At 39.7% G+C, this 25079-nt stretch overlaps 1 protein-coding gene across 11 annotated transcripts in view; it reads left to right on the forward strand.

The window, feature by feature from the left end:
* CEP350 (centrosomal protein 350) overlaps positions 1-25079 on the forward strand; it is a 141300-nt gene that overhangs the window by 57851 nt on the left and 58370 nt on the right. For 8 of the 11 annotated variants that reach the window (XM_073356563.1, XM_073356555.1, XM_073356564.1 and 5 more), the window contains 14 exons: positions 843-996; positions 2757-2920; positions 4161-4350; positions 11518-11729; positions 12111-12274; positions 12946-13056; positions 13317-13457; positions 14820-14956; positions 15433-15552; positions 17175-17341; positions 19263-19459; positions 21644-21828; positions 22904-22991; positions 23385-23531. In XM_073356563.1, the coding sequence (XP_073212664.1) occupies positions 843-996; positions 2757-2920; positions 4161-4350; positions 11518-11729; positions 12111-12274; positions 12946-13056; positions 13317-13457; positions 14820-14956; positions 15433-15552; positions 17175-17341; positions 19263-19459; positions 21644-21828; positions 22904-22991; positions 23385-23531 (2177 nt within the window). The remainder of the gene's footprint in view (positions 1-842; positions 997-2756; positions 2921-4160; positions 4351-11517; positions 11730-12110; positions 12275-12945; positions 13057-13316; positions 13458-14819; positions 14957-15432; positions 15553-17174; positions 17342-19262; positions 19460-21643; positions 21829-22903; positions 22992-23384; positions 23532-25079) is intronic. The other 3 variants (XM_073356557.1, XM_073356558.1, XM_073356565.1) reach the window with 3 other exon arrangements.

Raw genomic sequence — 25079 nt, forward strand, 5'->3', positions numbered from 1 at the left:
ATTTGTTTAATCTAGTAATGTCAGTGACTCTATATATGCCAGATTCTCTTCACTCACCAAAATAGTGCTGCACAGTCAGGGGTAGATTACTTCAGTAGAGGGTAGATTTTTTTTTTCCTTTTTTCTTTAACTTCAACTCTTCATATGTAGTCTTATCCAGTGGTAGCTCTGAAAAATAGTTTGGCAGACAACACAGGTAATGAATTGAGATCTTTGTAGCAATCTCTGGTCTTCATAGATTAGGCACTGGTGGTATATCAGTAGGCAGGATCTTTCTTGCTAAGTGAGCAAGTTTGTAGTGTTAATTGCTCTATTTGGTGCCTTGTTGCATATTTTCCAGAATTTTCATGCCAGGACATTGCATTCTATTCTTGTGCATAGCTATTCTGTCCTCTTACCAGTCCACTTAATTGTCCTCTGGCACTTGCTCTTGCCTTCAGATACTGTAGTCATTTGATGCTGAATGTTTTCCACAAGCTAATTTACATTATGTCCTTTTTGATTATTTTTTTCATTCTTCAAAGATGATGGAATTTACTCCCTCTAGCTCTCCAGATGGCTCCACTCCCAAGCATCACGTTATCCAGATAACATTTTTCAAGTGGCTTTTTACTTCAGTATAGAAAAGAGGCAGAATATAGTTGACATTTTGTATTAGACATCCAGTGGCAGTTCTATCATATTCATTTAGCATGCTTCTATTGGGAAAGCATTCTTTCTTACTGAGTACTGATGGAAGTATTTAAGGCCTGCAGTATCATTTCCTGTCATGTGAGCTACATGGAGTTTAGTATCAACTGTCTTTTTTTTTTTCCTTTTCTTTTTTCTCCCCCTTTTCACAGGATTAGAGGAAAGGTCAAATGGTGGGTCTCCAGTCCTACGACCTTTACTTCCTACCATGAGCCCTCCAGATAGTGTTGTTTCATATGAAGATGACTTTGTTTCATCACAGGGCAGTGGAACTTTGACAGACAAACCGATTGCTCTTGAGCCTAGGTAATTATGTAGAAACATTTGGAGAAAATTGAAATGAAAAATGATACTGAATTTCTGAGTACTTATAAGCAGCTTCCTTTTTGCATCAAGTAATGTGTGAATATCCCCCAGAAGGGTACTGTTACACTATGCTATCCCATTAGTGAAAAAGACGATTCCTTATAGTAGGATTTGGTAAATAATTTACAGTAGAACCTCAGAGTTGTGAACACTTCAGGAATGGAGGTTGTTCATAACTCTGAAACATTCATAACTCTGAACAAAACATGGTTCTTTCAAAAGTTTACAACTGAATATTGACTTAATACAGCTTTGAAATTTTACTATGCAGAAGAAAAATGCCACTTTTTGCCATGTTAATTTAAGTAAAACAAGCACAGAAACAGTTTCCTTATCTTGTCAAATCTTTTTTTTTAATTCCCTTTATTTTTAGTAGTTTACATTTAACACAGTACTTTACTGTATTTGCTTTTGGGGGGGGGGTCTCTGCTGCTGCCTGATTGCATACTTCTGGTGCCAAATGAGGTGTGTGGTTGACCGGTTCTGGGGTTCATAACTCTGAGGTTCCGCTGTACCTGTGGCCTTACACAACTAATATGTCAAGCCACATGGCCTAGGAGCAAGCAGTGTAGGACAGAGAATTGAGTACTCCTGAGACCTAATCCTAGTTCTGCCCTGACTTCTTATGTTGGCTTGGGCAAGTCACTTATCCCTTCTGGGTCTTGTTGCCCCATTTGTAGAATGTGAGAATAATAGTTCCTAACCTTTCATAGCTGTTATGAGGCTTAATGTTCAAAACTCTTTGAAGATATTAAGCCCTATGTAATTGCCAAATTATAATTTTTTACTGTCTTTTTGTAGTAGTTGTAAACATCTAGAATTTTTTCAAGGTTCCAGTAAGGTTTAGTAACAGAAATTTAAAAAAAAAAAATTCTGATAGAATTTTGAAACCTTCTCTGTAACTGCTTGGAATTCAAGACCATGGCATTCCAGATCTTCCAATTTATTGTGAAAATGGTTGGATTCAAATTACTTGCTGATTTTTTTTCAAAATTTAGCTACATCGAATTTTCCATCTTTGGAGGGATTTGGAGTGGGATGGGGAGAAGCAATAATCCTATCAACTTGTTGGGGAAGGAGGGCAGCAACAGATGTTTGTCTACAGTTTTTGTGTAGGCCTGAATAAGTGGAAGACAGAGCACATTTTTCATGTTGGTTATATGGCTAGCTGTAAAATGTTCTCTTACAGAAGAAAACAAATATTGCAATTTAGCTTCTAATTTAGCTTCTAATACAACTTACCATCTTTCACATAACACTGTCCCTTTAATTTTTTCATAAATGCATGACCCTGTTGAAAAAGTGTATAGTTCTACAAGTTTATCAATAATATCAGACATCCATGTGCAATCTAGATTTCCATCAACTTCAGGGTAATACATATGTGTATCCAAATCTGTAGTTGAATGCCCATAAAAACTTGTATCTGAAATTATGCAAATATCCATCTTTTGTAATTTTACATCTGGTCTGAAATTCAGTACACTCCGAATCAGGTCTAAGTTCTGAGTGTCCTAGCAACTGCTACCAATTTCTAATACCAAAAGTCACCTTGTTTCTCAAGATGGGTTTGTAATGTGGCAACATAAAATTGGCCCTGATTTTAGTCATCTGTCTCCTCAAGAAAGTCATGTGGATTTCTTGTGGCATGGAATAGGGGAGTTAGGAATCTTCAGCTAGTGTTTTTTGTTCTATGGCAGTATCAGTGGGAGCAGCAATTCCAGCATTCAAGAAGAGCTTCCCAGCAGGAAGTCTCCCCATGAACACCGATCTGTAGAGCTAACGTCCCAGCATTCACCTGGACCCTGGTCTGCAGCATCTTCTCGCTCATCTGGATCTTCTAAAAGGAAAGGGAAAAAGGAAAGTAAGTGCAGTGCCTAGTGTAGACTAACTTTTATCAGATGGTTATATTAGCATATATTGGATTGGTTCTGGGATTATTTAGTGTGACAGATTAAGCATTTTCACTTATCCAGGGGTTGATGGTACAGCATCAGTAATCTAGTATCAGTGTAGTAGGTAGCCTTCTTTACTCTTAACCCTGTATGAAAATGTCTGCTTCCATTACATTACTATTCTAAAGAGAAATCAAATGTCTGTCTTCAGCAGTTACTTTCTCATGCTTTGACCATGTAAGATGCTCATCTGTAACTCAGTCTGTTACAAATTCAGTGAATATTGAAACAGAGTTGTTAATGCTGTTTCTACCAGAAACATCACGATACTGTTTGGGGTGATCCTTTTTTTGGCTTTGTGACATAGTAACTGATAAAAACAAACAGTTGAGAAATTTAATAGTATCATGATAAAATGTGCTATATTAAGCAAACTGTCTAAAAAATGACCTAGCTTTATTTTTTTATATAACCTGAGATTATCCTCAAATTCTAAAATTAATTTTAAAAAATCTGTTCAGCTGCTGTGAAATGAAAATAATGGCCACCTTTTTGTAGCAGATAGCAAACATACAATATATAGTCCATCATTAGGCTATGAAACATCTGTATCTTATGCATAAATGAATAAATATCAAGCCTCTTGTGCTAGTTTCCGTTACATTAGAAACGGAGCAAAATATGATTTGACAAATGGGAAATTAGTTTTATGCTTTTTAAAAAAAAATAATGGACAGTAAGATGAGAATACTAAGTTTAAAATGTGGTTACACTCAAAAGAAATTGTTTCGTTGGAGGTTCCATATTCTCTCTCTGGCTTCTGTATCAGAATTCCTCAGTGTGCAAGTCAAGATCGGAATTTTTCTAACCACCACCACCACAAAAACTGATATTTTCCGTTTAAATTGCCAGTAATTGTGTGTGCAGTTGGGGTTTAGTTGACTATTTTGATGAAGAAAGTGTGAGGCAGAACAGAATTGTCTACTATACAGTCATGACTGTATTGGCTCTGCAGTGCAACAGGTACTATATTAGTAAATTTAAGTAGATGTGATTCAGAACAGGAGCTAGTCTTGAGTAAAAAGGTGCCATATTTATTTAGGCTAGAGAAGGCCTTTTTTAAGTAAGGGAAAAGTCCACTCAATTGTTTCTTTGTAGCTAATAACTGCTGAACTTTGGATTTAACTTTGCTGGTATTATACTTTGTAGGGCTAGAATCTTTCAATGAAAGTTCACACCACTTTCCTGTGGAAGATGACAAAATGCTATCTGAATCAGAGCGTGTGTCCCAGCAAGCAAAGAAGTCCTTGCCTAACAGCAGAGTTTCTAATAGAGACCATGAGCAGAATGCAAATACTGATAGCACTTTGGAAGAGTTGTCTGGACATTCTTTGATGAGGTAAAGTGGACCTTTATAAGACATGCACATATTACTAGAACTTGGTGTTGAGTTTTAATATGTAGTGTGGAGTACAAGTGCAACCACAGTGTAGAGGTGGAGAAAGGTGGAAAAAGGATTTGCAGCTTGATCTGCTGTTTCAGCACTACACTGAATAACTTTTATACAAAAGTCTTAAATTATAGCCTGGCTCCTGAAAATTCTACCGTCTATCTGGATAAGTTAGTAGTAGTAAATCACAACGTTTACTAGTGAGACACCTGTACTTGGAATAAACATAGTATAAAAAATGCTGTCTGATTAATTTTTAAAAATTAATCAATTTAAAGAAAATATTGAAGCTGACCCTATCGTTCTGAGAGAGGACATAGAGTTTGAATATTATTTGTAGGTTTCTGGCAGCTTTTGTAATGAATACAGCTACTTCGTTTCAGCATAAAAATGGTCCTCGAGATCTTGTCTGTCTTGTTTAACACTCAAAAGGAAACTGTCAACTTCAGTTCTTTGAAATGGACTAGTTTAAAAGAATCAATTGTCTGATGGAATACCCTTTAAATACAATGTTATGAAAACCTTTCAATGTTTGTAAATATTTGATAGTTTTTCTTAGGGCTGTTGATTAATCGCAGTTAAGTCACGCAATTAACTCAAAAAAATGAATCGTGCTTAAAAAAATTAATTGCCGTTTTAATCGCACTGTTAAGCAATAGAATACCAATTGAAATTTATTAAATATTTTGAATATTTTTCTACATTTTCAAATATATTGATTTCAACTACAACACAGAATACAAAGCATATAGTGCTCACTTTATCATTTTTACAGGGCAAATATTTGTAATAAAAATAATACAAACAAAAGAAAATAGTATTTTTCAATTATTATTTAGCTTGTGCATAGTCCTCTAGCCAAGCAATAGCATATTCAGTGGCGTGATGCAGTTCTTCTAGGCCACCACTGAACCTAGTCAGTAGGCATTCATCGACAATGTGTGTCATTGTCTGTCGCGCCACAGCTGCACAAAGGGCTGTCACGAAGGCCCCAGCAATACTGGTAAGCTGCACAGAGACCTTGACCGGTCTGAAATCTGTTCAACAGGGACCATTGGTGATGGGGCAGGTCAAAACTAGGTGGGCGGATTGTGGGGTCGGCAACGAGGGACTGGTTGGGGATTATAACAGATATCCATTCCTCTCGCCAGAGTGTTTCCACCCCTAACATCCTGGCGTGGCAGATGAGACCATAATGGGCGATGTGACAGCAAACGTGCAGCTGGTGATTTTAAAAGGTCATTGTGCAGTGGCAGGCTTGGGCTGACGCGTACTTTCTCCAGTAACTTGCCAGTGGCAACCTCTCGTCTGATATAAGGAGTAGCAAAATTGCTCAGAACTGGAAGCCATGGGAGTGGAGTTGGACTCAGGGTGCCAGAAATGATCGGCATGGCAGCATGTAACTGCATATCCACCAGTTTGGTGTGTGACAATCGACTCCATACTGTGCACAGTACTCCGCCACTGAATACGAGGTGGCAAGAGCTGACATCCCCAGAGTTGGAGCACTGGCACCCCATGACGAACCTGCCAGTTTGCGAAGAAGATTGTAACGCGTCTTAACTTTAGCTGCTGTCTTCTTCAGGTAGGCATAGCAACTCAGTGTGCGATCTAAGGTCACACCTAGATAGACCAGTTCTACTTCATGCTTCTGACCATTCAGATAAACATTCAGTTCTCAGGTTGTACTAAACTGTTTTTATGATGCTTGGCTGAAAGCGCCAAGTCTTACAGTAGTCAGCTAACTTTACTATGTCCTGGTTTAAGGTGGCATCAAGCTCGTGAAACGTCCGGGTATGGGTACCGCAACAGATGTCTGCGTAAATGAACTTTCGTGACTCCGTTGTTGGCAGGTCATTGATGTAAAGGTTGAACAGGGTTGGAGAAAGCACAGAGCCCTGGGGTAACCCATTGCTCTTTCGTCTCCAAACACTTGTCTTCTCCCCCATATGAACTCTGAATTGCCTATCACGGAGGAACAGTTCAACGATGCCTGTGACCCAAGGTAGCAGGACCCATGATACCTTCACAAGCAGGCCAGTGAGCCATACCATATTGTACGCTGCTGTTAGATCAATGAAAACAACACCTGCTTTCAAGTTTCTCTGGAAGCCATTTTCAACAAATATGGTCAGCGCGAGTACTTGGTTGCATGTGCTACGACCTCAGTGAAAACCGGCTTGGTCAGGACTCAAAATTCTCTCCGCTGTAGGACCAAGCACTTTATGCACTGAAGCACACTGACAGTAATGATATGGGACAATAGCTTGATGCTTGACTTGAGTCCTTTCCTGGCTTTAGGAGGACAATGATTTTTGCAGTGCACCATATCTTCGGTAGCCTGCCTTCACTGATGACCCCGGTGAAGAATTTCACAAACCAGAGCTGAGCACGGGGGCCAAGGTTTTTCAAGAATTCTGGAAATATGTTGTCATAGCCCTCAGCTGTTCCACACTTGATGCTACCCAGTGTCTGTTACAGTGAATGGTTCTGGGCAGCTTCTGATCTGGTGTACATGTTTAAAAGTACGCTATTTGTTCCTCGCTTGTCTTCACACCTGTTTCTCCAAAGGTGCTCTGGCCACTTTAAGTAGGTATCCAGCTACCTGGTTGGGTGACACTGAGGGTCGGCAGAGTGCAGGTGGCTGCTGCGTTGCTCCCAGGCATCGGAGCAGACTCCAACACTTGCAGCTGGAGTGAGTAAAGCTCATCCTCTCGGTCGTCTCCTCCCATCTGGCTCAGTGACCAGCGTCCAATGATTTGATCAGATGGTCAATGACATCTGGGTCACCAGATGCCTCATGCTGCTCAAGCAAGGCAGCGCTCTCCTTGTCAAAATGGGATGTAGACTGGACGGCAACGGCGTGGGATGGCACTGCAGGCTGCTTTATGGATAGCACCACAGAAGCAACAGTAGGTCTCATTTACCAAGATATGCCGGGCTGGTATTGTCACCACACACTTCTCCAGTGCTTCCCTATATTTTTCCCAGTCAGCCTTTTGGAAGTTCCACCACTTCTTTTTGGAACTCTTGACAACTGGATCAGGATCAGCGATGGTCTGTGTTGCCTGTGTGGAAAGTTATTCAAGACTTGGTATGTTGCTGGCTGAGGATGGCCATGAACTGAACTGACCCAGCACAAGTCAAGAGAATAGTCATGATCCCATCTAGAAGAATGGAACGTGCCTTGCTGCTTAGCATCATGGATAAGGGCAAGGTCATTTTGAGATGCCCAGGCTGCAAGTTGTTCACTGTCAGTTTCAACCTACTCCCAGTGTGTGTGATGGCAGTTGAAGTTTCTAATGTAGACAGCTGGGTGTGGCATGCTTGGTAGAACCTGTTGGTTCCAGCTGACGCTTGGAGGCTTGTAAACATTTGCTAGCCAGATACCGCCAACCTGGATGGTGTCACAGAATTCAGTAGACATCAGTTGAGTGGCATCTGCAATATCGGACCGAATGTATGTGGCTTGGACATGCTTTGGGTGTTCCACATGGCACAAGAGGTCAAAGCCATCAATACTGTAACACCTGGCTTCGGCAGTTGCCGTGTGTGTCCCTTGCAAGCAAATGATGTCGATAGTATGTCGATGAGCAAGAACACTGAGTAAATCACAATTGGCAACCGACAAACCCTCCACATTAGGTTGTAATACGTGTAGAGCTGGAAGAGGTGAATTCTCAATTTTCAATTCACCTCATACAAGTACCATAGTGCAATCTCTTTATTGTGAAAGTGCAACTTACAGATGTAGATTTTTTTGTTGTTGTTACATAACTGTACTCAGAAACAAAACAATGTAAAACTTTAGCATCCACAAGTCTACTTAGTCCTATTTCTTGTTCGGCCAATTGCTAAGACTAACAAGTTTGTTTACATTTACGGGAGATAATGCTGCCCTCTTCTTATTTACAGGGTCACCTGTAAGTGAGAACAGGCATTTGCATGGCAGTTTTGTAGTTGGCATTACAAGGTATTTACATGCCAGATATGCTAAACATTCGTCTGCCCCTTCATGCTTCGGCCGCCATTCCAGAATACGTTTCCATGCTTATGATGCTTGTTTAAAAAAAAAAAAAAAGTGTGAATTAAATTTTTGACTGAACTCCTTGGGGGAGAATTGTATGTCTCCTGCTTTGTTTTACCCACATTCTGCCATATATTTCATGTTATAGCAGTCTTGGAGGTTGACCCAGCACATGTTGTTTGTTTTAAGAACACTTTCACTGAAAATTTGACAAAATGCAAAGAAGGTACCCATGTGAAATTTCTAAAGATAGCTACAGCACTCAACCCAAGGTTTAAGAATCTGAAGTGCCTTCCAAAATATGAGAGGGATGAGGTGTGGAGCATGCTTTCAGAAGTCTTAAAAGAGCAACACTCTGATGCGGAAACTACAGAACCCAAACCACCAAAAAAGAAAATCAACCGTCTGCTGGTGGCATCTGACTCTTGATGATGAAAGTGAACATGCGTCGATCCAAAGCAGTGCGGACCGTCATTGAGCAGAACCTGTCATCGGCATAGATGCATGTCCTTTGGAATGGTGGTTGAAACATGAAGGGATATACGAATCTTTAGCACATCTGGCACATAAATATCTTGCAACGCCGGCTACAACAGTGCCATGCGAACACCCCTTCTCACTTTCAGGTGACATTGTAAACAAGAAGCGGGCAGCATTACCTCCTGATAATGTAAACAGACTTGTTTGAGTGATTGGCTGAACAAGAAGTAGGACAGAGTGCACTTGTAGACTCTAAAGTTTTACATTGTTTTATTTTTGAGTGCAGTTTTTTCATATTCTACTTGTGTAGGTTCAACTTCCATGATAAAGAGATTGCACTACAGTACTTATATGGAGGTGAATTGAAAAATACTATTTCTTGTTTTTTACACTGCAAATATTTGTAATCAAAAAATAAATATAAGGTGAGCACTGTATACTTTGTGTTCTGTGTTGTGTTGTATATTTGAAAATGTAGAAAACATCCAAAAATACTTAAATAAATGATATTCTATTATTGTTTAAGAGCACGATTAATTTTTTTTATTTGTGCGATTAATTGCGATTAATTTTTTGAATTGTTAGACAGCCCTAGTTTTTCTGCCTCACTGTTGATGTTAAGAACAGCCTTTAGGGCACACCGAAGTGCAACATCAAATGTGCTCAGGCTTATCCCTTTTTCTCCTATTTTTTCTTTCTGGTTATATATGTCTACCTGTTGACTCTTCAGATTTAGTTTCCGTTTTGTTGCAGCTACTATGGGTAAAAACCTTCGTGCAGGGGCTGTGAAAGTGTGTGAGTTCTTCTCCCTCACCCCTGCCAGAACATTGCATCAGTGGTGGTGACGTTCCGGTATATGAGACTGGAAGAGCAACTGATCAACAAAACGTTGAAACAGACTCTACGCTGTGGTGTCAAATTTACAAAATAAACACGTGGAAAAATTAGAGACTTTTTTTTCTCTAGAACTTCTTAATTAGGGTAGTCTTAGGTGTTATCTGTAATAATAGCAGGTACAAAATAGAAGTGATTTTCAAATTAACACTGTCCCTTTTAATCTTCATTTCTGTACCAAACAAAGAAAACCCTGGCCAATACAGGCATCTTTCAGTTTAATTTCTGAAAAGGCACCGAAGCTAGCTTTTCTTTTTCCATCTTCACAAAGAGGAATCTGTAAGAAGCTAAAAGAAATAGGCAGACTACCTATAAAGAGCTGTTGCAATCTTTGCCGGTAGAAACCACAAGAATGTGTCTGGTTGGGGTGACTGCATGCCCCCTGATGAATGAGCTTATGACAGTGTTGTGATTTGTGCAAAGATGGGTTGCTGCTCCAAAGGAGTGTAGTGGGGGAGAGAATTTAATACCCATCCTTGCTGCTGTTGCAGTTCATGTTTCCATTAACCGTGTAATTGAAAATAAAATCTTGTCTCAAATCGCCTTCTAAAAAGACATACAAGTTAGTTTTCATGTGTCTGTTCACTGAGGGCATACAGAGTGATTGTGATGGATTGGCTTAATTTAGTTGAAATATTGAACCCAGTATTGGGTTTGAAAACCCCTGGCCTAATGAGATGATGAAATGGGTTATGCCATTGTTTTGATATGTGTCTGGGAGGCTTCCACTGTTAATCAGTTAAGCATCCACTGTTGATCATCTTTGCTTTCATAATTGTGGAATGTTAACATTTTTGTATGTATTTGAATCATTTTCTGAAAGTTTTTGGAAAGCGATGTACTAAAACTTCCCTCCCCAGGCAGTTTTCATATTATATTTTATTAACTGTTACTATTTAATGCAAATTTAGGACTCTTTGGCATTTGTCTCATTTTGCAAAGGGAGATTAATATTTAAAGGTAACAGTTCTGTCATAGCCACTTGCACTTCTAGAGCATTTCTAAACTGTAAAGAGCTTCTATAATGTCAGGTTCTTCTGTAGGTAAAATTAAGTTCCTGGCCAAGACTTTCAAAACGCGGTGCCTAAAGGTAGACTCCTAAATCCATATTTAGGCACCTGAATGTGGCCTGATTTTCAGAAGTGCTGAGTTCCTATCAAATTCCAGTGAAATTGATAGGAGCTGCTGTATAATCAGGCCCCTTATTCTGCTGGTGCCTAAGAATGGAATTAAGGGGCTAACCTTAGGCACTTATTTTTGAAAATCTTTGTCCCGTGGTACAGAGAGAAGTTTGTATCTATGTGATAATCAAGGAGTCCTATCACCTTTTAATGTAGTTATTTATGTGAAGGATTATAGGGTAATTTCTACAGTAGGTTACTGGCCGTGATACTTTAATGACTGTTTATAAATTTGATTCATATGAGATTTTTCTCTCTGTTTAGAACCTGTAAGTAATCCTTGTTCCTTTGTTATTTATATACTAACTATGCTTGATACTATAGAACGTTATCAAAATGTGTTCCTGTAATGAGCCGCCACTTAAATGCAGGGTAGGCACCTACAAATCATAGGAGAGCATTCCTTTTACATAGTTTGTTCAAATGTAGACAAACAGGGGATTTAGGTTAGTACTATGTAAACTGTCATCCTTGCACTTAAATGTCTGGGGATTGGAGAATACTGATCTTTTTCTGGTTTGATTTTTCTGTCAGTCTCTCAGACAAGGGAAGGTCCCAGAAGACCCCAACCTCTCCCCCATCTCCAGGGTCCCAGAAACTGTCGCAGTTTGACTCTCTAGGAAATACAGCGGAAAGAACCAGGTCCCCTGCAGGCTTTCCTGGGACTACAGCTTCAGGGTTCAAGCCCAATGTACCCATCTCTGACTTGAGCCTGGGAACTAGCAAGACAGGAGCAGCCGTGGCTGGTGAGCTGGCTCCATTCAAGCCCAACTAATACTATAAAACTTCCTTTTTTTTTTTTCTCTCTTTGTATTTATGTATAGTTTCTATGATGCAGGCCAAGGGCTTGTCTACACTTGAAATGATTCAGCTGCAGTGCGGCAGCTGCACTGCTATAGCACTTCGGCACAGACACTCATGTCATCCTAGGTAATCCACCTCCCCAAGAGGCGGAATTCTTCTGTCCATCTAGCGCTGCCTACACAGGGATTTAGGGTGGCTTAACTACATCATTCATGGGGTGTGGATTTTTCACACCTCTAAGCAGCATAGCTGGGTCGATCTAATTTTTTAGTGTAGACCAGCCTAAGTCCTATAAATGTTAAATAGTAAGTATTCTCTTACAGGATCCATGCGCTTCTCTCCTGCTGGTCTCCAGCATCGTTTGTCAGCAGAGCTCAACTACCTGAGTGCCATTGAGGAATCTGTACGGCAACTCTCAGATGTAGAACGAGTACGGGGCATATCACTTGCCCAGCAGGAGAGTGTTTCTCTGGCTCAGATCCTGAAGGTGACTGGAAAAGTTCTTTTACTTGCTTTAACCCTCTTGTTCTGTATTTTGTGAGGAAAAAATAACCAAAGCACTGTAATTGAAATAGTTCTGCTGCTGCTTTGAAACAATCCATAGCTGAGGTGATGCAGTCTTTTTGAAAATGTCCAATATATTTTAAGATCAATACCTGCATCATCTTCCCTCTTCTTCTCAACACACCAGTGGTGAGTCATGAGCTCCTACCATTAGTGTGCCATTGACAGAAATAATTGTTTTTACTTTATATCACGATAAAACTAGAATTTGTTTACTTGCTAGGTTTGATATTTGGCTCTTAGGCAACACAATGTTGGTTGTTCAGGCTGGGTTCTTGGTCTTATTCCGGGTATATCTTGGTTGAAATCTGCTCCTCTTGACAAAATCAGCTACTTCCCAAAGCAGAACAAGCAAACCTTCCAGATTCTGATTTCTATTGTACCCAGAGGGAAAGGGAGGGAAGGGGTACACATAGTTGTCAGCTCCCTCACCAACAAGATATTGGTGCTGGAAGAGAGATTGAAGGTTTGACTTTAGCACAGGAAGCTGCGAATAGAGCAGCATTCTGACTGTCAGTTAGCTACAGTTAGGGGCGGGTTGTGGAATCTAAATGCAGATTCCTTTTCTTAACACTAAAATGTCTCAATCTGTAGGCACAGCAGCAGCGACATGAGAGGGACTTGGCTCTTTTGAAACTCAAGGCTGAGCAAGAGGCTTTAGAGAGTCAAAGACAGTTGGAGGAGGCGAGGCAGAAAGCAGCTCAGGTAATGCCTACCTTCAAAAAATATCAAGTGTGTAAGAGACAGAGCTTTGAATCTGTAAGTAAACCTGTGTCCAGAAATATTCTTAATGTGAAGTCCATGGATGGTCTGGAAAGGGTGAAGGAATTTGAAGTATGACCAAAATATGTCAGACACCAATCTTAATTTCAAACTGATTTTTTTTCTTTAAGGCTGTAAACTCAAAACGAATAGTAATACTACCCACGAAGAGTAATTATAACCTTGCTGTTGTTTCTTTATAGGCCCATGCAGAATCTCTGCAGCATCTGGTCCAGTCACGACAGGAAGCAGCAGAAGCACTACAGGAGACCACATGTAAAATTGCAGCCCAGCAGGTGGAAGCTGCTCTGCTCACCACAGATGCAGCTCGCCAGATCCGTGAGGTGAGATTCTGTATGAAAGACTTGATGAAAATGTTCCATTGCAAAGTTGTCTTGCTACTAAAACATTCACTCTTCAGTGTAGCTTCTTCACCTTTGCAGCATGCTAGTGCTGGAAGGATTTTCAGTAGAACTTCTGGCACTGCTATGTAGAAAAAAGTGAGTGGCCTTCTTATAATCCCCATGCACTCCCCAGAGCATCTTTCTAAGACCATGACTTCCCTTTCTTTGAATCGTTCTTATCTCAGGTTGATGGTTCTGGAGAGAGAGTTTTTGGATCAGTGTTCTGAAGAAACTAGGGCAAAACTGAATTGAATGTCCATAGAGTTAAATGGAACATAATGATGTATAGTTAATACCTGTCATCAGTGCACCAAGCACATTTGCTGGGCACACACCATACTTTCCTTTAGTATAAAGGGAGTTACTTTTTCTGACTGTTTTCAATAATGTGCATATATATGTACACAAGAAGACATGATGATGTGATGCAAGTTTATCAGTGTGCGTTTAAGGTTACTACATTACTCACGAATGATGAAGACATGAGCAAGTTATGCAGATCATCTCAACCAAAAATCTTTTATGCTGCCACACTGTCTGTTCTGCGTAAGCTACATATTTTACAGAAAAACTATTTTAGAAATGTATTCAGTAAGTTCTTGAAAAATATTATTGGAACTGATTTTTTTGAACCCATTCACCTATAAAGCCAAGCTTTTAGTCTCCCAATTCTGAACGTACAGACCTCCTGAGGAAGAGGAAAATTTAAAACTAGTAAACCTTGAGTTTCTAAAAGTAGAGTTTCCACATACTTTGATACGTTTGACATATTTTGTGTACCTGATTAGAAACAAGCGCCTTATACCATTGAAAAGAGGAAAGTCCTGGGTTTCTGATTATATAATGCCATTTCTAGTCCTGATGGTTTGCATAATATTGGGCCATAAAATTGGCACTTGTTCAAGACTAGGCGTAGTCAGTGTCACTCATCAGACAAGTGTAATTTTTTGGGAAAGAAGAAAATTATATTTGTGGCAGATTTTGTTTAAAAAATACATCTGTTAAGCTGTCTGGAGTTTTGGAATGTTTGTCTAAGTGAAGATCATTTAGTGAGCAGAGTTCAGGTTAGTTGGCCAAAGTGGTATGATTGATACAGTTTATCACAGGGCTTTTCCCACTCTGTGTGTGTGTGTGTGTGTGTGTGTGTAAATAAAAAATAAATGTACAGAGCAGTCTGCTCCTCTTACTTAGTTGAAATTGATCCTTCTTTAAGTGTAAATTATTTGTATATCATGGTGCTGTGTGTTGTGTATATATGCCTGGAACAATGCAGCTGTGTATCAAGTATATTCCTATATTCAGATGACAGAGTTGGCACGAACACAAATCTCAGATGGTGTCAGTGCTCCAGCAGCTCCAATCACCACACTGTTTGACCATCAGCGGCAACATCATTCAAAGTTCATGAAAGAGCTCAGAGATAGAGCCGATACAAACAGGTATTTGACCAATACAACCTCTCACAAACGTAGCACTTTAGGAAAAGCAGTAGCAGTTGTTGTGGTCTCTTGTACTAGTTCTCCCACCATTTTTTAGGGAAAACCATATGGAACTTTAATGAAAGAGCGTTATATAAAGGAGTTCTATGTGGCTATAGTAGATAGATTAGAAAGATTAACTTAGCTTAATGTAAGAGTACAAAGACAGAATTTTTTCCCTTGGTTTACACATCATCTGTTCTGTAAAAGGTTGTATATAAGTGAGAAGTGAAACTGTTTACTCTTTTCATTGGATAGTTTTCATCCTGTTAAGTTTGGTCTGATTTAACTGGCCTATCCTTTTTTAAGTCCTCCATTCTCTTTACTCAACAGACCCTTATTTCTCCTATTAAATTGAAGTAGACTTGTAAAAACCTTTGTTTTTATTCTTTATTCCAAGACAACTCAAATTTATCCAGAACATTTTACTTTGACAGAAAAAATGAATCTGGGGCCCCTTCACAAAGTAAAGAGAAGACAGCTGACTCAAAGCCGACATACTCCCCATTTTTTGATAGTTACTCAGAATCCTCAAGATCCAAGAATCATGATCAGAGGTGAGAAGAGATTAAATTATGCCATCAATTTCTACTTTAAAAGTGTAGTAAAGTAAAAATACATACAAGTGAATCCTCTGGAAAACTGGTATCTATTGGAATTTTAAACTTGAAACTGCTTCTTAATTCCCAGTAGTTGGAGATTGGTTTATCTTGAAGGTTGAAGGTTTCTATTCCTTCCAAAACTTGTTTGGTTTTTAAATATTTACTATTATAACTCTGGATATTAGTGTTATTTATATAAATAATCCTTAACCTAATCTCTTTTTTTTGTGTTTCCTGCTAAATTCTGCTCCTCAAATGAGAACTTGTTGCAATGTATTCCAAAGTCTCGTGGTGTGAAGATATTTTTTTCCGTTTTAAATTTGCCACTGTTTAATTTCATTGAATGTCCCCTTGTTTTTCCTGTCTCATAGAACAAGAACAAACTCCTCTTCTGCCTTCTCTATAACATTAATTATTTTGTATATTTTTTTATCATGTCCCCTTTCTCCCATGTTCCCATTTGTCCTTTCTAAGGTAAACAGTACTAAACTTTTCAGTTTCTCTTTTTATGAGATTTTTTTCCATGTCCCTAATCATTCTTTTGTTGCCTTTCTCTGAAACCTCTCTGGTCCTGTTATATATGTTTTGAGATGGGGTAACTGGAACAGTAAACGGTATCCCTGGTGAAGGCATACCGTTGATCTATATAATTGCTTTACAATATATGTCATATTTTGTTCTGTTCTTCATATACCCTGACGTTTGCTTTGTTTTTATTTGGCAATTGCTCTGCACTGAGCAGAAGTCTTCATTGAGCTGTCTACAGGTGCCTAGGTCTCCTTCCTGGGAGCTATTTGCTAATTTAGAACCCAGTAAGGTGTATGAGAACCTTCTGTTAGTCCATCCATTATTCATTATCTTGAATCTGTCAACACTAAATTTAATCTTTCATTATATTGCACATTCTCCCCTAGTTTCATTAGGTCCCTCTAAAGTTCCTCATAGTTGTCTGGTTTGACACACCTAAATAACTTTGTGTCTTCTGCATATTTTATCACCTCGTTGCTCACCCCCTTTTCTAGATCCTAGTTTACCACATTGTGGCACCTCACCAATAACTTTTTATCCAGAGGAAAATTGACCACATATTCCAACTCTTAGTTTTCTGTCTCTTAGCCAATTTGTTTTCTCTCTCTAATAATAACAATAAATAATTTAACAAGCTAAAACAAAACACTCCCCCCAAATTTTAAAGACTTGTAAAAGAAAAAGGGAATGATTGGCATGATTTATCATTAGTACCTATTGCAGGGTAAAAGATGTGCATACTTACAGGCTTGTTTGTTTCCCTGACTATTCCTTTCTATCTTAGACCAGAAGTGAGAACTTCTAGTGTGGATTTCCAATTTAATTAGGCCTGGGATTTTGCAGTAGCCAAACTGTGCTTTTGTTTAACCTAAATATTTTTTTAACTAGGGCTTTTACTCAGTAAGAGATAAGATGAGAATACAAACTACTTTTAAATGTTGAAGGAGTGAACAAGCAGAACTGTCAAATACCTGTGCAACATTTCTATGTCTTGGTTCTGGTGGAGAAAAGCAGAAACAAAGTAAAAAGTGTTTGTTCTTGTTAAATAGTAGCAGCAGCAGCCGGCAGGAGAGTCCTTCAGTTCCTTCTTCCAAGGAGAATGAGAAGAAGCCCTCCCGACGTGAAAAGATGAGCAGCTCCATAGAAGAGCAGGCTCGTACTGGTGTGGATGATTCCTTGCAGAGTGATAGTATTCCATCACTACCAGATGAGAAAGGTTAGATGTATTCTTGATCCTTGGTGAAGCTAGAGGTAGTGCCCCAGAATTAAAGTCTCTGAGATAAGTGGAGGGGGAATGCAAGTGAAGAAAGATGAGCATCTGGACTAAGTGGTGGTGTGTGAAGAGATAACAGAGGATGACATGGTGGGAAGGAATCATTTAAACTGTTCTGTATTTAGCAGGCAGTTGACTTCATAAGCTGTTCTATTTTCTGTTAACTTAACTGTTGCCAGATGTTCATTTACTTTTATACCAGAATATATGCTGAAGGTCCGATGTTTCAGCTACCATAAAAATGCATTTGTATAGTTTTTTTTAAAAAATTCAGACTGTGAAGTGGCACTGGGTACCTTCTGTTTGAAGCCTTCATTAGCTAAATAATACTATTAGTTAAAAAATGTCTGATATTCTACTTCATTATAATCTCCAAGGGATGACCACACATTTTTCTAATAGGCTTTTTTTGCAGGATGATAAGTGTAGTTCAGACTAGTATTTTTTATTTTGGCTTGTACATTTTTCACAGTTTTGTCATTCATTCTGTGTGGTAACATTTTTGCCCATTATTTGGCTGAATTATTTCAGTCCGAGTTTCCACACAACACTTTATACCTTTGGTGAAGCTAGATCCACTTCAAAGCCCGTTGTGTTCATTCCAATCATAGAATCATAGAATATCAGGGTTGGAAGGGACCTCAGGAAGTCATCTAGTCCAACCCCCTGCTCAAAGCAGGACCAATCCCCAATTTTTGCCCCAGATCCCTAAATGGCCCCCTCAAGGATTGAACTCACAACCCTGGGTTTAGCAGGCCAATGCTCAAACCACTGAGCTATCCCTCCCCGCCCCATTGTTAGGGGGCTTATTCCTTCACCCACTTACTTCCCTGGTCCTTCTCGCATGAACAGAGAGCAACAATACCCGAAGTCCAAAGGTGCAAACAATTCGATGTTTATTGGGGTGAACTTCCAGCAAGCATGATTCCAGTTTCCTTCCTTAGTATCCTCCTTCCCAGCTCTGACACCATAGAGCCTTACACCTGTGTCCGTGTTCCCATTCCTGCCCTTAGCAAAACATGATTCCAATTTCCTTACCCCCATTCCCTGTTCCCATTTCCCCCTTTAGCAAAACATTATTCCAATTTCGCCACCCCCATTCCCTGTTCCCATTTTCCCCACCCACACACTTCCTGATTGACTGCAGGCTATATAGTAAAACTTGAGTTTTGCTTTGCTATACCTTAACCAATCATTTTCCTGAAATTTAACTAACCAATCCTAACATATTGTAACGTGATTATGTAACCAATTATATATATCCCACCACTTTAATTAGTTTACACCCAGCAAAATTAATTATACAGCAGACGGGAATAATCACAGAACCAGACAGAGATTATAAAGACAAACAATAGCAAAGTGGGAACTATAATGACAAAACAATACAGAAGTGAGGATTTCACATCCCAGCTATTGATAAGTGAGTTTTTGCCAGACAGGATGCTATCAAACTAAGTTTCCTTTTACATTTTCTAGGCACTTCCCTTTCTCTGGAGGCGATAGGCACTATCAGGACAGGATTGTACTCCTAACAGCCCAATAGCACCTTATTTTCAATGTGACTAGTTTGGAATGTGAGGATGTGACCAGTTGCTTCCTAGCTTATGGCTGCCTCTGCTGCTTAGCCAAAGGCCTTAGCCTAAGAACAGGGCCTCAAACTGTCACAGTAAGAGAAGGACCTTACACCGGCAGACAGTGATTTTGATTCTTTCTTTTATACCTCTATAACTAGCCAAGTGATAAGAATACACCTAAATTCTTAGAGTACCTTTGCAGACAGGCTTGAATATCTATATCCTAACATGCATAATGAAGACTCACTGGAGAATAAACTCTTTTTTTTTTCTGATTCCTCCCTCAGACTCAGGTTCCATTGCAACAGAGTATTCCCTGAAATTTGATGAGTCCATGACAGAAGATGAGATAGAAGAAAAGTCTTTCCGGTCTTTGCTACCTTCTGAGAGCCATCGGAGGATTAACATGGAGAAGAAACGAGATCATCGGGACGATTCTGATGAGGAAGTCTCCCCAGAAAAGACAGCCCTGTCATCTGTCAAGGTAGGTCTCAAATACCATGAAACTGTAGTTATGGAGAATAAATGCAATTGAGGTTCTTCCCTAGGTGAGATACTCAATCTGTTGGTGACTTTGAAATGAACCATCTTTTGTCAAGTTACGCTTGCAAACTTTAGGATGTTTCTTTCCTGTAAAACACTCAAAGGATAATTCTGTATATTGTGCCAAATGTAAAGCTAATAGAGAATGAAGCTTTCCATCTTGCACTGAATTTCAGTTGTACATAATATAACTTGTTTACCATTTTGCTTTTAAAAAAAAAAAAAACTTTGGAAATCACATAATAAAACTGTGCAAAAAAGTTATTTAGCTTTCAAATCAGGCACTTGAAAATTACAAAATGCCAGAATTATGATTGTCAGCGCAACTTTAATTCTACCCCATTACATGGTTTTTAATTACATTATCACACGTTTCCCACAGGACTGCTGCCTCATTCAGTGCACAGGAGGGACATAACTCACAAGGGGACAGAATTAAGGTTGCATAGGCAACCATAAATCAGGCATTTCTGAACTTTTGAATGTTTGATTGCAACCTAAATAATGTTTTTACCATTGTTTTTTCTGTAATCTGTCAACTATTTCAATAAACACTTGTGAATGTGCACTTAATACAAACTTTTCTAATAATTATACAACCATGCCAGTGTCTCCCCACATTATTATCCTTCAAACAAAAACCTTTCACTTAGAATTAAGCAAATCACATCAACGCAGTTGCTGAAAATCTAGAAATCACATTCCCCCAACTATGTACTTGTCGCTTTTCCTCTTCTCTACATCCATCAATTACCCAGACCACTCAGACTTCCTCCATCGCACTCACCAGCAAATATGTAGCCCTCTTCCTGCCACTCCCACCAGTTCAGCCGCTATTATTAACAGGGCAGGAGGCAGGAAAATTTAAGAGACTTGTAGCTAAAGGTGCCTCAACTCTGGTTCAGAGGTGACTTTCCTTCTGACAAACTTCTAGTGGTTCACTGTGGTCCCAGTTTTTTGGGCTTTGGATGTTCCAAGCCCAGCTGACCTAAAGTTGGGCAGAGTTAAGATTTACCAGGGAGGATATGTGGACATGGATCTGGCATGGAAAGTATTCCCCTGTTGTGCCACTTCCTCTAATAGATCAAAAGACTTTTTGGAACTGTCATCTAGCTATCAGTTGGCTAAGGTAGTTTTGTGAAACAAAATATAGAAGCCTTTAGCAAAGGATAAAGCTGAAACATGTAAGTAGAAAGTCTACTCTGTGTTTGAAGCATTTAAATTTATTCTATACTGTTGTGTTTGGGGCACATTCCTCTGCTTCTCTGTTGCTTTGTAGCCTTGTCAGCCACAATGAGGAAAAGAAAATAAACTAAAAATGGCATCAAAATTTTTAAAAAAACAACACAAATTTCCCTACACCAGGAAAAGCACTAACAGTTTTTCAGGTGAAAAGGCCGTTTTCAAGTGGATGTAAAGAACAGACTAACAACCGGTGGAAATTAATCTTACATTAATGTAAGATGTTGGAAAGTTAAGACTGAGGGCATTTCTACACTTACCTCCAGAAGCGATCAATCCAGCAGTGGTTGATTTATTGTATCTAGGAAAGATGCAATAAATCAACCCCTGAGCGCTCTCCCGTCGACTCTGGTACGCCACCGGAGTGAGAGGTGCAGGCAGAGTCGACGGGGGAGCATCAGCTGTCGACTTACCACAGTGAAGACACCGCAGTAAGTAGATCTAAGTACGTCGACTTCAGCTATGTTGTTCACGTAACTGAAATTGTGTAACTTAGATCAATATTTCCCCACCTGGTGTAGACCAGGCCTGAGCTCAATTTATAGGGAAAACTCTTTCTCAGTGTGTGGCATGTAATTCTCAGCCTGTACTTTAAGTGCAGCATCATTGTCTAACAGTGAGGTAGCTCGGTGTCCTTTTAAATTAAACAAACACACACCACCACCAACTGGGGATCTCAACTTGCCCCTCTGTCTTCTGTTTCATACCATCTCTTCAAATAGCCCTTGGTATGAGTTTCAGTCTCCACATGTAGTTGGGTACTGGTATTGTATATGCAGAATGCTGGCCCTCATCCTCTTTCACTTAGATTATTTGGGTCTGATGAAATATTACTTGGGGTCCTTTTTGTGGGGATTAACTGGAATATCTCTTGCCTCACCAGGAGCTAAGTATGCCATTCTCTGGGGGGCAGGATAGTTTCTCTAAATTCACCATGGAGATGGTACGGCAGTATATGAAGGAAGAGGAAATGCGAGCAGCTCATCAGTCTTCACTGCTCCGGCTCCGTGAGAAGGCACTGAAAGAGAAAACCAAGGCTGAGTTAGCCTGGCTGGAACACCAGAAAAAGTAAGAGAACTCTGAATATGTAGTATCACTGATGATTCCTGCACTTGTGCTTCTACTTGGGTATTTTTTTATGGCTTCTTCATGTTCTGTTTTTTAAAGTCGATTAAATGTTCTTTGTAAACTATTCATCTAAAATCACCTTATATGTATAAAAAATGTAAAAATGACACAATAGGCACATGCCTATTTAAATTCAGTACTGTTCAATAAAGAGAAGCTTGTCTTCACAGTAAACTGAGAGAGATGATGATTGTCTTAGTGCTCTTTTTATTATTTATTAAAGTATTGCTTCCTGAGTTAAGGTTCATAGTGGGGAGGGTGCAAGGGGGACGTAACTATTCCCTCATAGATTGACAAAGCAATTAATTGTATAGCATCACTAATAATGTCCCACCTGAAATCACTTTTTCAACACAAGAGGAAACCATTTTCTTTCAACTCCAAATTTTTCTGTTATAACTGCATGCAATATATTCAAACCTTAAATATGCTGCTGCTTAAGTTATCTTGTACTGAGACTTCTGTCTCATCTCTTTTATGTACGTTTTGATACTGTCTCAACAGTAATAGTGGTATTAAGGTCACTTGATTCCCCCTCCCCGCCCTTTCTAATATTCCCGTACCACCAACCAGCAAAGGCCCTATGTTGCAGTAAACGACCATAACTGTTTCCTTTACTCTAGGATTTCGTGTATCAGGCAGGGAACTATTATAGAGTGACCTGAAGCATTTTTTCACTCACTCTTTCAAATGAGAGCGCTGTGAATATCTGGCCTGGGTATGAGAGACAATGTCTGGCATAACCTAATTCTCTTTTAACTTTTTATGCCTTTGCTACAGAATTGTATCTCAAACAGAGCCAAACTAAAAATAGCAAAACTGATTCTGTTTAGACCCTAAAGAATATAGGATATTTCACTGAAGAGAATATTCATGATGGAGTTATGACATGCAAAATGGTGCTACTCTGTTTTAGAGATGTAAGATTGTAGAGGAGAAAAGTATTGCTGTATTTGGAAGCAAGAGAAATTAAGGCTATTTATTTATTTCTTCCCTTCCCCCAATCTCCTTGCAGACATTTACGAGACAAAGGAGAGGATGACAAGATGCCACCCATCCGAAAGAGACAGCGTGGTCTGCTGTTGAGGCTGCAGCAGGAGAAGGTAAATGCTACCCTATAGACAAATCCAGTTGAATCCATGGTATAGTTACTGGACAGCTCTGACATTGTATAGATTCTTAAGTATTGAACAAGAACCACTGAACCAGATCCTTGGATACTAAGCTTATTGTGGTTCTCATTATTATTATTTTTATTTATTTGTATTATAATAGCATCTAGCATTAGCAAGTTGAGCCTTTTACATCAGGACACAGTTATTAGTGATGGTATAGTTATTGATCAGCTGTCCTTGGACTGAGAATATCTGAACAAAATTATCAAAATAGCATAATGCTATGGACAATTATGTGGCACAGGCCTTACGGCAGCCTCAGCATGCATTCCAGGCAACTGTCACTAGAGTTCTTTTGCTGCATCTTCCCTACCTTTAAAGGCAGAAATTAAGCGTTTGCAAGAGGCCAATAAGGCAGCTCGGAAGGAGAGACAACTGATACTTAAACAGCAGGAGGAGATAGAACGAATCCGCCAAACTACCATGAAACTGCAGGAAAAACTGAAGTCTGCGGGGGAAAACAAGCTGGTAAGTAACATTACAGAAGCTGTATCTTGGTACTTGGAGCCAACCCATATCATTGGTAATTGACTTCAGTGGTATAGCAATGAAAAGTTATCATGTTGAATATATAGCTTACAGACTTGCTCCTAACCCTTCCCTCATCCTTTGGGTTTATGAGCAATTTTGTCTGTCTGATCTGTTTAATTTATTGTGGAAGGAAAAAACAGCCATATGGCAATGACTTCCAAAAGATGTTTATTTTTTTAACTGGATAGCAAATGATGCTAATTATCAAGATTTTCAAAAGTTACTAGTGATTTTGGGTATCTTGATTTATGGATACCAGCTTAAGACACTTTAAAGAGTCTGATTTTCAGAAAATACTGAGTTTTTGCCCTTTGAAAATCAGTCCGTTTTATAGAGTCCCAAGTTGGGCCCTGAAAAATTGAGGCACCCAATGTCACTTTTGAAAATCTTGACTAATAAAGCTAGTTTTCCTTACTATACATTTCTGGTTTAATCTGAAGAGACTAAAGCTTTCTGGTGATTTCAGACTATTTAATTCAGTCTTCCAGTTGCACAGGATATATGAGACTAGGGACCTAAAAGAGCAGGAAGCCTCTGTATCATGGATAATACTAGTTGCTGTGCTTCCTGGATGAAAGACCTCTTTGGAAAGTGAACATACTTGTTATAGTGCAGGATTGTTGACTACGGCAGCAGCAGGATTCTAGGACTTTCCAGACCATGCAAAGGGTATGTCTACACTACGGAATAAGGTCGAATTTATAGAAGTCGGTTTTTTAGAAATCGGTTTTATATATTCGAGTGTGTGTGTCCCCACAGAAAATGCTCTAAGTGCATTAACTCGGCAGAGTGCTTCCACAGTACCGAGGCTAGAGTCGACTTCCGAAGCATTGCACTGTGGATAGCTATCCCACAGTTCCCACAGTCTCCGCTGCCCATTGGAATTCTGGATTGAGATCCCAATGCCTGATGGGGCTAAAACATTGTCGCGGGTGGTTCTGGGTACATATCGTCAGGCCCCCGTTCCCTCCCTCCCCCCGTGAAAGCAAGGGCAGACAATCATTTCGCGCCTTTTTTCCTGAGTTACCTGTGCAGACGCCATACCACGGCAAGCATGGAGCCCGCTCAGGTAACCGTCACCCTATGTCTCCTGGGTGCTGGCAGACGCGGTACGGCTTTGCTGCACAGTAGCAGCAACCCATTGCCTTCTGGCAGCAGACGGTGCAATACGACTGGTAGTCGTCCTCGTCGTGTCCGAGGTGCTCCTGGCCACGTCGGCTGGGAGCGCCTGGGCAGACATGGGCACAGGGACTAAATTTGGAGTGACTTGACCAGGTCATTCTCTTTAGTCCTGCAGTCAGTCCTATTGAACTGTCTTATGGTGAGTGGGCAGGCGATACGGACTGCTAGCAGTCGTACTGTACCATCTTCTGCCGAGCAGCCATGAGATGTGGATGGCATGCAGTCCTTCTGCACCGTCTGCTGCCAGCCAAAGATGTAAAAGATAGATGGAGTGGATCAAAACAAGAAATAGACCAGATTTGT

Source organism: Lepidochelys kempii, chromosome 8 (assembly GCF_965140265.1).
Source record: "Lepidochelys kempii isolate rLepKem1 chromosome 8, rLepKem1.hap2, whole genome shotgun sequence".
In the NCBI taxonomy this organism is placed as follows: Eukaryota; Metazoa; Chordata; order Testudines; family Cheloniidae; genus Lepidochelys; species Lepidochelys kempii.